Consider the following 13380-nt stretch of genomic DNA (forward strand, 5'->3'; position numbering starts at 1 on the left):
ACATAGCCTATTAATGAAATTATATATGATAATATAACATTAACATTAAACATCAGGTATTTAAGCCTAATAAATAAACAATAGCATCAATAGGTCAATGTAACTTACTGAGAAGCTACAGCAAATATCGATGTTCAACCAGAAAAATGTTGCAGGAGTTTGCGGATCAATCAACAGAGACTAGCGCTGTGACGTCAACACCGCTGCTGTGAAACAGAGCACTGGGGGATCATCACTCCCCATCCATTAGCAGCTAGCTGGCTAACTCTGGCTAACGTCAGCTATGGTCCATCACCATTATTATCTCATTTCTAAAATAAACAAATGTTTGGAATGACCCGGCTAGCTAACAACAGACTGGGAACATGTATATTGGGGACTGTTTGGATTCTAACTAGGATCGCAATGGTGCAACGAAGCGAGGTAAGGGGTCAAGCGAGCTTTGCTACCTAACGCTTATCTGTAGTAAATATGCTAGTTAGCTTGTTTACAGGACCTCCGGAGCCGCCGCATTGAACGCAGTCCCCTAGCTAGATTAGCTTCCTAACGGCTAATCTTCCCCAACGACCGATTTATGGCCATTTGTGACCAGTGATTGCCGCTGCGCTAGTCCTGGTTGTGGTTTGGCACAGAGTCAAATAATGCTAGCTGCTATCTTTTCGTGACCATCTAGCACTAGCGTCTTGTATGAGCCTAAAGACGTGTGACCGTTGTAGCAGTTTAAATGGCATTAACCACATGTTTCTGTCAGGCACAATAACATGTAACAAGTAATGCTTCATCTTCCCATCTTTTGCACGCCCAGTTGCATGCAGCGTGCTGTGATTTATTTTTATTTTTTAAGAGAAAATGGACCTGTATTTTAAAAATCTGTTCCCTGTTTTTTTAGTGAGGGGCTTGCGTCACTGATGCCAGGTGCAGGCAGGCTGTAGCTGAGAGCACTCAGGATGAGTGGGGCTGGAGAGCACACAGACATCCTGTCAGTGGTAGACGTGGTCAGAGACAGATGGAAAGTGGTAAGATAAATCACAAAATCATGTTTAACAAATTAAACAGATGGCCCAATGAAGAGAGCAATGATTTATCCACAACCACATGTTGGGTTGACAATTAATATTCCCTTCTTTTCAGACAAGGAAGATAGGTGGAGGCGGGTTTGGCGAGATCTACGAGGTTTTGGATCAGTTGAGCCAGGCCACTGTTGCCTTAAAGGTGGAGTCTGCTCAGCAACCCAAACAGGTGCTGAAGATGGAGGTGGCTGTGCTAAAGAAGCTTCAGGGTGAGTGATGCTGTCCCCTTCCTTGTCAGTGACTGAAAATTCCCAGATAATTACTAAGTAACACAGTTTTCCCCAACACACATTTACTGTGTAAAATCTATCCGCTTTTTTCAGTGAAGGATAAAGTTTTATTTAATAAAAATGATATGATATAAGCTGCAGTGGTCTTTGCTTCAGTCACCACAAAACACAGTAGGAAACCCTAGTGTATCGGAGTCACATTGTAGAGCCTGATAAACCATTCAGTGAATGAAGGTGTTTATAGTATCTATAAATCAGTGTCCTAACTACTGCTGAAATATTCCAGCAGTGATTTAAATATATCACACAATCAGTGCTTGCAACATACTATATCTCACATTTGTGTCTGGAACAGTATCAATAAATACAAATGCTGAGAGAAAAATAAATATAATATATAATATAATATAATACATTTCTATCTGTGACAGGCAAAGACCACGTGTGTCGCTTTGTGGGATGTGGCCGAAATGATCGTTTCAACTATGTGGTGATGGAACTCCAGGTAGGATTTTTTTTTTTACAAGTCAATATTAGTCAAGTATTTTGTTCGCAGTCAACACCAACCAGTCTGCGTCATATAATTGTAACACGCTGTCCACTGATTTCCTGTCTTAAGGGGAGGAATCTGGCAGATTTGCGCAGAACCATGACCCGTGGCACCTTCTCCGTCTCCACAACTTTGAGACTTGGCAAGCAGATTTTAGAGGCCATTGAAAGCATCCACTCTGTAGGATTCCTGCACCGAGACATTAAACCTGTAAGTTGACCTGAAACTCTTGTTGGTTTGTAAATTTGTATATGTCAGTTTACCGTTTAACTTGAACTTGCTTGTGTTTTTCTGTGTTGTTAAAATTGTAGTCTAACTTTGCGATGGGAAGACTAGCCAGTACCTGCAGATGCTGCTATATGCTTGATTTTGGCTTGGCTCGTCAGTTTACCAACTCCAACCAGGAAGTCCGTCCGGTAAGTACTTCCTGAAAGCAATGGTTTTGGTTTTTAATGAAAGATTCCACAAGTTACCTATCGTCAGAGAAGCTGTTCCGAAGCATACTCTGTCAACTCTTTGAGGTTTGGTTTAGCATGCTGATACAGAAAAGTGTTATTACAGAAGGTTTCAAAAGAAATGAAATCAGATACTGTATGATATAACTTACCCTTACAGCACGAGAGTTATCCAGGTGATAGGATATTTAGAAACACTAAGTTAAAAGTGGAGTTACCGATTCTTATCCAGTACACTTTTTTTTTTTTTTTTTTTTTGTCAGTCAGCGAATATCTCCTCACACTCTGCTAGCTGTCTGTTCTTTGTGTGCGCTGAAAAAAAATCTGGTGTTCATACACAGCCATGGCTCTGTAAATGGGTAACCAACAAAGTGGCTCAACCGAGCCACACAATACTATTCTACTAGAGCTGCAAAGATTAATCGATTAGTTGTCAACTCTTAAATTAATCGCCAACTATTTTGATAATTGATTAGTCGGTTTGAGTAATTTTTTAAGACAAAAGTAAAAATTCTTTGATTTCAGCTTCTTAAATGTGAATATTTTCTAGTTTCTTCTCCCCTCTGTGACAGTAAACTGAATATCTTTGAGTTGTGGACAAAACAAGAGATTTAAGGACGTCATCTTGGGCTTTTGGGAAACACTGATCCACATTTTTCACAATTTTCTGACATTTTATAGACCAAACAACTAATCGAATAATCGAGAAAATAATCAACGGATTAATCGACTATGAAAACAATCGTTAGCTGCAGCCCTACAGGCTACTCTCACTCTTCACGTGCTCGCCCACGAGGAGCGGAACGTAACGGAATGTAACGTAAATAACATTGAAGAAGATATAACCTTGCCAACTTAGTAACATTTTTTTTGAGTGTTGAGATTATATATCACCAACACCAACTTTCACGTGACACCTGTCTGACCTTAATGAACCTCATGGAATCATCCCAAAAAGTTTTAAATGCCTGGGACTGGGAAATGTCAAAGACTGAAACAGTAAATCCAGTTGCCTTCAACATAGTATTTATAGATACATCAGAATGTTATTTAGGACATATAAACTATATTGTGTTATTTCGGTTTCAGTTTATTTGCATTTTACTATATCTTTATTATATTATATCTCTATTCTCTTTCAGCCTCGTCCTGTGGCAGGCTTCAGAGGAACTGTGCGATATGCTTCAATCAATGCTCATAAGAATAAGGTAAGCATGAACCAAAAACATATTCCGCTATTTTCTATATCCTACACTTGAAATTACTCACATTTGGGAATCCTAATTTGTAGGAAATGGGTCGTCATGACGACCTGTGGTCCCTCTTCTACATGCTGGTGGAATTCATGGTTGGTCAGCTTCCCTGGAGGAAAATCAAAGACAAAGTATGGGCCTGTATATATCAGTCAGTATAGATTAGTAATTCACAGCATGTCTATCCATTCAAACTCCTCTTTTTTTTCCCCTCCCTGCTCTCAGGAACAAGTAGGAAATCTAAAAGAGACATATGACCATCGACTCATGCTTAAGCACCTTCCTTCAGAGTTTAGTACTTTCCTGGATCACATCTTGACCTTGGACTACTTCACTAAGCCAGACTATCAGGTTGGCCATCGCTTGTTTGGCATATTTTGCACACACTGTTTATACCCCTCCAGCTGTCAAATGCTGACCCCTCTGGTTTCTTTGTGACAGCTCTTGATGTCAGTGTTTGAGAACGCTATGAAGAGCCACAGCACGCTGGAGAATGACCCTTATGACTGGGAGAAATGTGACTCGGAGGATATGCTGACCAACACTGCCGCAACAACCACTGCTCAGCAGCTCACTCGCCTCACACCGGCGTACTTAGGGTATTTACAGCACAAGAAAGGAAGCTCTATCACTATTGACAGTAGCCTTTTATTCTGTTAATTGGTTCTTGTTGCAGTTTCACTCATGCTAGTCACACTTCCTTCATACTCTGTTGGATATGTGTTGAAATATATAGCTGCAGCTTTTTTTAGACTTAAATTCTGCACAGTCAGAGATCCCTGAGAAAATCACTGCTCTAAATTGTGCTGTTGAAATGAGCTGCAGGGTGACCTTCCCTTTCCTCCACAGCATGGCCAATGCTTCAGTGCTGCCAGGCGAGCTGCAGAGGGAGAACACTGAGGATGTCCTGCAAGGGGAGCGCCTCAGCGATGCTGACAACTGCCCCCCCATCCCCACACCGACCACCACCCCTGCTGTGGATGTATGGTCAGAGATGGACCGCAACCGAAACCATAAACATGTACAGCCGATGATCAGGAAGGTCAGGGCAATGGACTATATAACTATAAACGCTAATTAGAATGTTCTTACCTACTGCTGAAATATTATTCTTATGTAAACTCTTCTCTTCCTGTGCATTGAGATGAATAGTTTAGCTGCAGTGCAGTGGATGTCATGCACAACACTCTTCCCCCAAGACTACATTAACTTTGCCCAGAGATATGATAATGGATAAGACCCTGCCAACATCTATCACTACGTCTACTCCTCCTAGACTTAAATAGAAACCCACTACTGACTGCCTGCATCCCTATTTAAATAAATGGATGTCTTGATACAGCTTCTTTCTGGGGTTATAAATGTAATATTACTGTTTTTGACCCTTCTTGTCATTCATTCTCCTCAGGTGGTGAGTGAGGATGAACACAGTCAGAACCAGGGGAACCAGAGCCCCAACACCGGCTCCATGCAGAGTTCTCCTAGACGGGTGCGATCAGAGACCATGTTCTTGGAGCGGGCTGCGCCACTACTCCGGAGGATGAGACACAGTCAGAGCTTGGCATTTGAAAAGAGGCTTGCACCCGAACCCAAGCCCACCATTGAACGCTTCCTTGAGGCCTAGTTAGTAATCCGTACACATGAAATTACAATATATACAGTTGTGAGAGCTTGCAAAAAAAACAACATTTCTGGGCAACAGACAGAAACTCACCATAACAATTACAATATCTTGTTTCAGCTTGGGCAAACAGCGCCCGGTCCTTTTTCAAGTCGGGGAGCAATCCATTCCTGAGAGGGAACATGGGCAGCATCCTGCCTGCAACGAAGAACAGTCTGGCACAGCAACCCCTGACCACGAAGAGGGCGCAGCAAGCAGTGGCTTTGTGGCTGTGAACCTCAGTCCCGTGCCCCAAGAGGGAGACTCTCAGGAGTGGGTGATGCTGGAGCTAGAGCAAGGCAGCGGTTCTGGAGCCACCAAGCCTCAAGGTGAGGCCCTGCATGGGGACAAGCCTGAGACGCACACGCCCGCTAAGACTGAGAACCAGTCCTCTGAGCCACAGGATGGCCAGCCCACAGTGGTGCCGAGCAGTCCTGTCCTGTCACAGATGTCCATGCCCGGCACTTGGTTACTGGGCCACAGGAGACTGCCGGGAATGCTGGGACAAATGCCCTCTGTCATTATGGGAAGACCCCAGATGGACCAGGTAGGGGTGACCAAACATTTAGTCGTGCATGAACTGAAAGCAGCATTGTGAAATTAAACTAACAAAATAGATATAGGCTGTAAGTACAACAGTACAATACGAATATAGTAGCTTGGGTATGGTAGATAATGCCAATATTAACTCATAAAATCAGTTGAGCTAATTATAAAGGTTTATCTGGTGTTACTAGAAGGTTAGCTTTAGGGCTAACTAACTTGGAATAGTTTGTGAACATTACCAACTCGGAATAAGTGTTTTTCTTGTTCTTCCCATTCTGCTGACATAACGTGAATGTAGCATAAGCACAGTGGTGCTTAAGTTTGTGCTTGGTTGCCATGGAAATGTAGATGTCCAAACTTTTTTTGATTTTCAGCACCTCTACGACTTAGATATACTTTAGACATGCTCTAATTAATAATCAATTCATTATTAATTTATAGTTTTTTTTTTTTTTTTTTTTTTTACAAAGTTTTGAGAGAAAAATAGGTGTTACAACTTTGGACTTTTAAAGGCCATACCCTCTAACAATCGTAAACTCTTTTCAGTCCTCTAGCTGTGCGCTACATTCACCTGTACAGGAGAGGAGTGAAGCAATACCACTAGAAGCACCATCTGCTAAATCTGAAAAACTCCCTGAGGAAACCTTCAAAGATGGAGGGAGGTTGGAGTTAGCTCCAGTGCCAAGTTCAGCCAAAGGCCTCAATGCTCACCTGACAAACGACAGAGACCCAGAGAGTGATTCTGGTCTGCCGGATCGCTCCTCCGAGCCGAATCAGCAGCCTCAAGCTGACGCAGCAGGAGGCGCTGTGGAGAGCACCGTCACCGTCTCGTCCTCTCCACCGCCAGCGCTGCTCAGGAGAAGAGACTCACCCTCGTCCCCGAGATTGAGTCGAATCCCAGTACGAGACCCCAGCAACCCCCTGGACTCTCCGAGCCGGGACCTCAACATGGAGAGGCGTCATCGCTGGAGCAGTCCAGTCCCCGGCTCCCCCACCCACTCACCCTCTCCATCTCTGTCCTGTGACAACCTTCCTTGCGCTTTGCCAAGAGACAGGCTCTTCTCAGAGCGAGGCTCCAGGTCCGATTGTGTAGGAGAAGACCCTCTCTCTCTGTCCTCCTCATCAGGTAGTAAAAGTAAGATTCCACGTCCTGTGAGCGCTGCCTTTATGCCTGAGCAACTCACCAGCAGGTTTCTGCCTCGACCACCTCCTGGGAAACCACCCATCCGCCCGTGTGTGGACAACAGGTATGACCTATATATATTTCCGGGAGCATAAGGCCTCCTGCACACTGCCTGCGTGGCGTTTCTGTTGCGTGGCGGCTGCGTGGCGTTTTCTATGTCTTTTGCACACCAGAAACGTGTCAGACGTGGCGCTGCTGCTGCTAGCCTTGTCTGTACACATGTATGTTTCCCATTGATAAAATGAAAGAAACATAAATAGGCCTATACACTGATTTGATATCAGCAAAGGCAACGTCGGTAGTATTGATGGCAAAATAGGCTACAGAATATTTCGTTCTGTGTTGACAGGTGCAATATTTGAAAATCGATAATTATTTATTATTTTCTGCATTTATGTCAAAACCTAGAGACTTTCAAACATCACAATGTCCTTTATTAAATGTATTGGTGTCAAAATGACATATAAACATCTTTTCGTATTCTATTTTGCCTGGAAACGCTTCCAACACGCTTGCGTGTCACGTGAAAAATAGGCGTCGGACCTATTTCTAGCATCCACGCGTTTTCGATGCGGCTCGAGCTGCGTGTGAGACGTTTGTGTCATGCAGGCAGTGTGCAAGCTCTAACCTGTTAACATGGGAGCCGAAATAAAAACCGACACGCCACGCAGGCAGTATGCAGGGGGCCTAAGACTCTACCTCTGATGGTTAAAACATTATGGCTAATAATTTAAATCCTGATTTAGAATATAAATTGGATTGTCACTTCCGGAACGTCACTGCTGACCTCTTTAATTTTTTTTTTTTACCATTATACAATGGGCAACTGCAATCTGATTTTATGCTGTACACGTTTCTAATAGTTTTCCACCCAACAGCAGGGCACAGTGATAGGAGTAGTAACCTTGGTGAGGAGATGGTCTGCAGCCTGTCACCTGAAAGAGCTCCATCTTGTTTTATATCTTCCTGCAATATTTACAACTGATCTGCTGTCAAAAAATGCAGTTGTCTTGTTTTGCTGACGCATTTTTGATGAATGATCCTTCGCACTTGTGCTTCACAATAAAATCCACCACATGTTTTAGCTGTTGAATTCTTTTAATGTGATGTTTAATTAGCAGCGGTAGGAAATGTTCAGTTTGCATTAGCAGTAGCTTAATACGGCTCTGGTACAGTGTTAGAAGACTGAACAGTAAGGCTGTCATCAATGAGATTAAATTATAAATGGTAATGCTGGATCGTTTCCTGTGAATTCATTGTGCATAGGTAGGCCATCTGAATCCATTGTGGGAAAGGCGGACTACAGCACTAATTATGAAATCTACAAAAGAGTTATTTACAGAATGTAAATATAAAATATCAAAAACAGGGTTTTAAGGGATGTTTTAATGATTATAACTTTTAATTTCTCTTCGCAGAAAGATTTGAGGAGGAGGAATCATACAGACGGCACCGTAATCGTATTGTCTTGTGTTCTTTTCTCCAGACGACGGCGGTTAAGAGTGCGTGCCAGCAGCACTAGTGACGCAGATTTTCTAGCCAGTCTGACTCAGCTGATGCAGGACCGAAGCGGGATGCTCTTCAGCCCTCCTCCACGCCCTCGCAGCTCCTCCTCCTCCCTTCAGCGCTCGCTAAGCTCCTCCCCCTCACGCCAGGAGCTCCGAGAGGGCGGGGCACTGCAGGGACGCAGCCGCTCTCCATCTAGCTTCTCCAGCTCCCCTCCCCCTCGGCACCCTCACCCACATGACAGGTTCGGAGGGCAGGGTCAGTGGGGCCACAGCTCCAGGGGAAGGGGTCTCATCCACGAGAGTAAAGGCTCTGGCAAAGTGAGTCGATGACTGTATTTGACACACAAGTGACTGATCCGGATAGTGCAACTGTAGCGAGAGGCTGTTTCACATCCAGTCGTCGATAGCATGTGTAAATACGGTATTTACTCAAGGGAATGTACTGTATGTAATGTAAAATGTATAAATTGTATTTATTTATTTATTCATTTGTTGGATGTGTCTCTCAAAATACTTGACAATGTGGCTTGATACCTGCAGTTGAAACAAAAAGGTTGAGAAAACCTTAAGATTGCCAACTCTTACCTCTCATTTTAACTCTTCTCTTAACTCTCCATATTGGCCTAAGATGAGACCAAAAAGATAATGTTTAATAACTGAAGGATGTAAAAATGATGCTAATTGTAGATATGTACCATGAGGACATAATAAACACTAATAGGAACCATGTAATCGCGCTAAGAACACTATGTACACTAAGTACACTAAGTACACACTAAGTAAATAACACCTCACATAGTATACCAACATCGGCATTTATGTACAGAACCAGGGCATGCAGCCCCATGTTGACCTCACTCCTGTAAAACAGCTAGATTAATTATTGTATTTGACAATGAATTGTTCATTTGGCATATCGCAGTGTAGTAGTGTGCTTTTACTTTGCTAGAAAATATTCGTCATGCAAAAGGCATCTGCATATTAGAATGTACATGTAAGTGCACTCATACCTAAGTATTGTAAAAGTGCATGAGTATCATTGCAAATTATTTTTTTTGTATTAATTTGTAAAATCCGCTAAGACATTTTTTTTTTGTTGAACTGCTTCTGATTAATATACGTTATAATGTAGACCAGCAATGATGTGCAATTTTATTTCTTACATCAAGTAGATGATAAAGTAAAAAACTTATACAAATGGAAGCTGTTTATCATGTCTGATTGTTGCATTTTAGTTTTTATCACAATTTAAAATACATATTAAAATAAGTAAATTAAATAAATGCCAGATCTCAAAAATGTTACTTCCTTGCTACACCTGCTGCAGTTTTTGTTGGGATTAAAGAGTCAGTTTGCCTAAATTTACTCACCATTTCCTTATTCAGTCAGAGGTTTGCAGATCCTTTGGTTAGATCGAGTTAATATGTCTGTCTCTGAGATTTCTGCCACCACCTCGATACAATTGAATGGAATTTGTTTTGTGGCACTCCCAAGAAATGGAAACTGCAGCAACAGTACCCCAGTTACTCTTGATAATCCACAGTGATTGACTTTTATTAGAACTAGAGTCTACGGGAGGAATAGTCCCAACCTTAGCAGCGCTGTCAGTGATCAGATAAATGGGAAAAGATAGTCAAAGTAGACAGGTAAACCTTGACTAAACATGCTCAAATTATGAAGTGTTTGTTATTCTCAAGTCACACCAACTCAGACTGCAACATGTCCCCTGAGAACAATCACTCGTCAAATTCTGTCGAAGCAGCTGACAGACGTCCCTGTAAGCACAAGAGAGACTGCTGATGCGCCAGTGGGGTCCCAGATGACAACAGTGAAATATAGGCTCCTCCATCTGTTGTGGTTAAATTTTAAAATCAGTAATTGACAAGTAGTTGAATTATGTGTAGACAAAGAAAATCTCAACAATGATAAGCTCTAAACTCCTTTTTAATAACCTCTAGATTAATCATTGTTTGAGCTTTCTTGCTACACCGTCCCCACTCTAAAAACAATTTCTTTTCCCAAAACATCAACTAAGGTTCGTCAGTGTTTATGTAAAAGGGCTTGTATTGACTCTTGACTGCTACACAAGAAACTAAAACTACAACAAATGGCCAGATGTTGACACTTTAACAAGCAACTTAATTAACAAAAACAATCTCACTGCTGTTCTGGAGCTTTCGAGTCAGTTTGACTAGCTGTCATGGAAATATTTGAAATTTAAATTTTTTCTAATCACTTAAAATGACTTCTTGTCTGGTGTACAAATGTAGGTTTTTTTTTTTTTTTTTTGTTAACTGCTGTTTCCAAAGTCAGAAATTAAATTTTAATCTCAAGCAACTTCACAAATAGGCTCATAACTGTGAAGACAGGATTTTATCTTCCCCAAGCATCTGGGCTCAGAGTTGAACATGTTTAAAACACTGCAGTTTGGTGGCAATGAGACATACTATTTAGGGGTAAGCTTTTGGCAAAAATAAATAACCTTGAACCGTTTAAGCGGATACATTTACTTTTTTTTTTTATTCTAACATTGAAATAAACTATTTACCATTTTTTATAACAAAATTATAGCATTTTTTGGATAATAAAGCTGTTATTTCTATAGCTGCACGGTAAACTCCCTTATTTTGTCATACTGACTTTGCAACATCAGATATGTGTTGGACAGTAAAATGCAGATGGTAATAAAATGTAAAAATATTTATTTACAGTACATCGTAAATTCAAATACAGAATATTTGTTGTTGTCATGAAGGATAATACTAAGTTATATGTCCTGCTCAACTGATAGCCGCATACAGTAGTTTATAAACAGCCAAAGACTTAAAATGCGGTGTACTTAATTGAAGACGTGCATACAATTTTTTGAATGCATGATAAAAAAGGATTGGAATCCAGACACCAGCAGCCAGCAACACGTCCGTGGTGGTGACGCTATCTAAAAAGTGAATCATGACCTGCAGGTGTAAGGTCTAGAAGAGAGGCGCAGACTGTCTGGGGTCATCTGGTAACACACTGATGGAGTCCTCTGCCTTTCCACACAGCATGCAGAGCATAGTGTACTCCTGGACAGCACAAAACAGACTTAATATAAATATTTTAAGACTATACAGTGGCAACAACTAACCCTAAATTCTGTTAAATTAGTAGGTTAGGTTTCTTTATTTGTACCAGAGGGTAAATTTGTTGTGCAGACAGAGTACAGCAGTCCAAGTAAAAAAACAACCACAAACATCAAAACAGACCGAAATGGGATATAAAACAGCTTATAAGTGCTCCTTCCCCTTTCCCACCCAACAGGAGCCTGAAGTTGATGATATAATATATTACAGGTTTGGCCCTTGTGTTGACTTCGGGTCACATTGACCCGTTTTCAATTTTTGTTTTGTATCAGAAAATATGGGACGTAGAAATAAGCGCTGAAAATGTGTAGAAGAAAAATTTAACAATTTATAACGTTGGAAAAAGCAAAAACAAACGGTGAAAAAAAGGCGTCAAAAAAAAGGTGGACAGGAAGACAACACAAGGGTTAAGCATTTTCCTCACATACAAATCTACTTAGTTATTATATGGTCAATAAAGCAGTGTAGAGATACCTTACCTGGTATTCATCAACAACAGAAAAAGTGTATTCGTGCCTGGCGATGACATGGTCACAATTTTTGCAAACATCTGGAAGGAGGAATGGACACCAGTGGATTATTGTTAAACATGCTGTGGTAGCGTTTCATACAATGTTGGGATTATTAACACTAGTAGCCACTAACTTTTGGTGAATTATGAAAGATTCTGGTAATTCTCTCTTTTTCACAAGACCCTCTGAAGAAATATGCTATATAGCCAAAACCATTCAGACACCTTAATATGCTGATGTAACAGCCTCCACCCTTCTTCAAAGGCTTTCCACAAGATTTCGGAATTTGGCTGCAGGGATTTGGTCCCATTGAGCCACAAGAGTATTAGTGAGGTCGGCCACTGATGTTGGGGGATATGTCCTGGCTCACAGTTGATATTCCAGTTCACCCTAAAGGTGTAGAAATGGGGATGAGGTCAGAGCTCTGTGCAGGCCAGTCACATTATTCCACCCCAACTGGGAAAACATTTCTTTATGGAATGTGGCATGTTGAAACAGGAAAAGAATCTTCCCCAAACTGTGTTGCCACAAAGTTGGAAGCACCCTATTGCCTAGATATACCACTGCATACTGCAGCATTAAGATTTACCTTGGATGACACCAAGGGGCCTTGACCAAACTTTAAAAAAAACACAGGCCCATAAACAGGCATAAACATTTTTAAAGGTTTTTATGAAAACTGGTTGGTAAAAATGTGTCAGGAGCACAAGAAAATGACTAACGGTCAAATGTTACGATCTCCTCTCCATCGTCATCCTCTGTGGCTTTATTGCTGATCAGCACAAAGTCCCTCTGATGGCAGTTGGCACAGCCCAGGTAGTTCATCAGGTAAGAGCCATTCTCCAAACAAGTGTTCCCCTGAGCAGGAAATCACAGGAATACCATCACATGTAACTCTTTTTTCTTTCACCCTGAATTGTAACGCAGGACATCATCGTTTGAGGTGGTTGATTCACCTAACTTCTCACCGTTAGTATCTATACATTTACTAAATGCGTATATTAGTGTGTGTGTGTGTGTGTGTGTGTGTGTGTGTCAGACTTACCCGGTCTGGGTATTCTTTTTGCACACAGCCGTTGCACATTTTAACTTGAAAATCTTTTTCAAGTCAGCTGGCGATAAAATACTGTAAACAACCAGATACAGTTTGTAGAGAATATAAAGAGAAGAGACGCCCCAACTCCTCGAGTAATTTCCTGGATCTGTGTCACGTGGGTTTCGCCCATGGATGTATGCCACGCCTCTTTAGGAGACGGCAGGGCCTGAGTGAACGTGAACAAATATGACCGAT

General features: G+C 41.6%; 2 protein-coding genes across 3 annotated transcripts; one reads left to right on the forward strand and one right to left on the reverse strand.

Moving 5' to 3' along the window:
* The first annotated feature begins 156 nt into the window (after window positions 1–156).
* ttbk2b (tau tubulin kinase 2b) lies at window positions 157–8938 on the forward strand. Of its 2 annotated transcripts, none has more exons than XM_028605102.1 (15): window positions 157–423; window positions 890–1016; window positions 1132–1279; window positions 1732–1805; window positions 1920–2060; window positions 2162–2266; window positions 3448–3513; window positions 3597–3689; window positions 3784–3909; window positions 4000–4157; window positions 4408–4600; window positions 4967–5181; window positions 5300–5765; window positions 6311–7011; window positions 8434–8938. In XM_028605102.1, exons 2-15 carry the CDS (start codon window positions 948–950, stop codon window positions 8783–8785), a joined length of 2907 nt encoding a protein of 968 aa, XP_028460903.1. In that variant the 5' UTR covers window positions 157–423; window positions 890–947; the 3' UTR covers window positions 8786–8938. The 2 variants fall into 2 exon arrangements, with proteins under 2 accessions (XP_028460903.1, XP_028460904.1); XM_028605103.1 differs by lacking the exon at window positions 157–423 and adding an exon at window positions 505–770.
* A 2202-nt stretch (window positions 8939–11140) lies between these two features.
* churc1 (churchill domain containing 1) lies at window positions 11141–13315 on the reverse strand. The gene is made up of 4 exons (XM_028605667.1): window positions 13135–13315; window positions 12812–12947; window positions 12057–12127; window positions 11141–11520 (listed from the first exon to the last, which is right to left on the reverse strand). Exons 1-4 carry the CDS (start codon window positions 13171–13173, stop codon window positions 11428–11430), a joined length of 339 nt encoding a protein of 112 aa, XP_028461468.1. The 5' UTR covers window positions 13174–13315; the 3' UTR covers window positions 11141–11427.
* Between the last annotated feature and the right edge of the window lie 65 nt (window positions 13316–13380).

Source organism: Perca flavescens, chromosome 18 (genome assembly GCF_004354835.1).
Source record: "Perca flavescens isolate YP-PL-M2 chromosome 18, PFLA_1.0, whole genome shotgun sequence".
Taxonomy (NCBI): domain Eukaryota; kingdom Metazoa; phylum Chordata; class Actinopteri; order Perciformes; family Percidae; genus Perca; species Perca flavescens.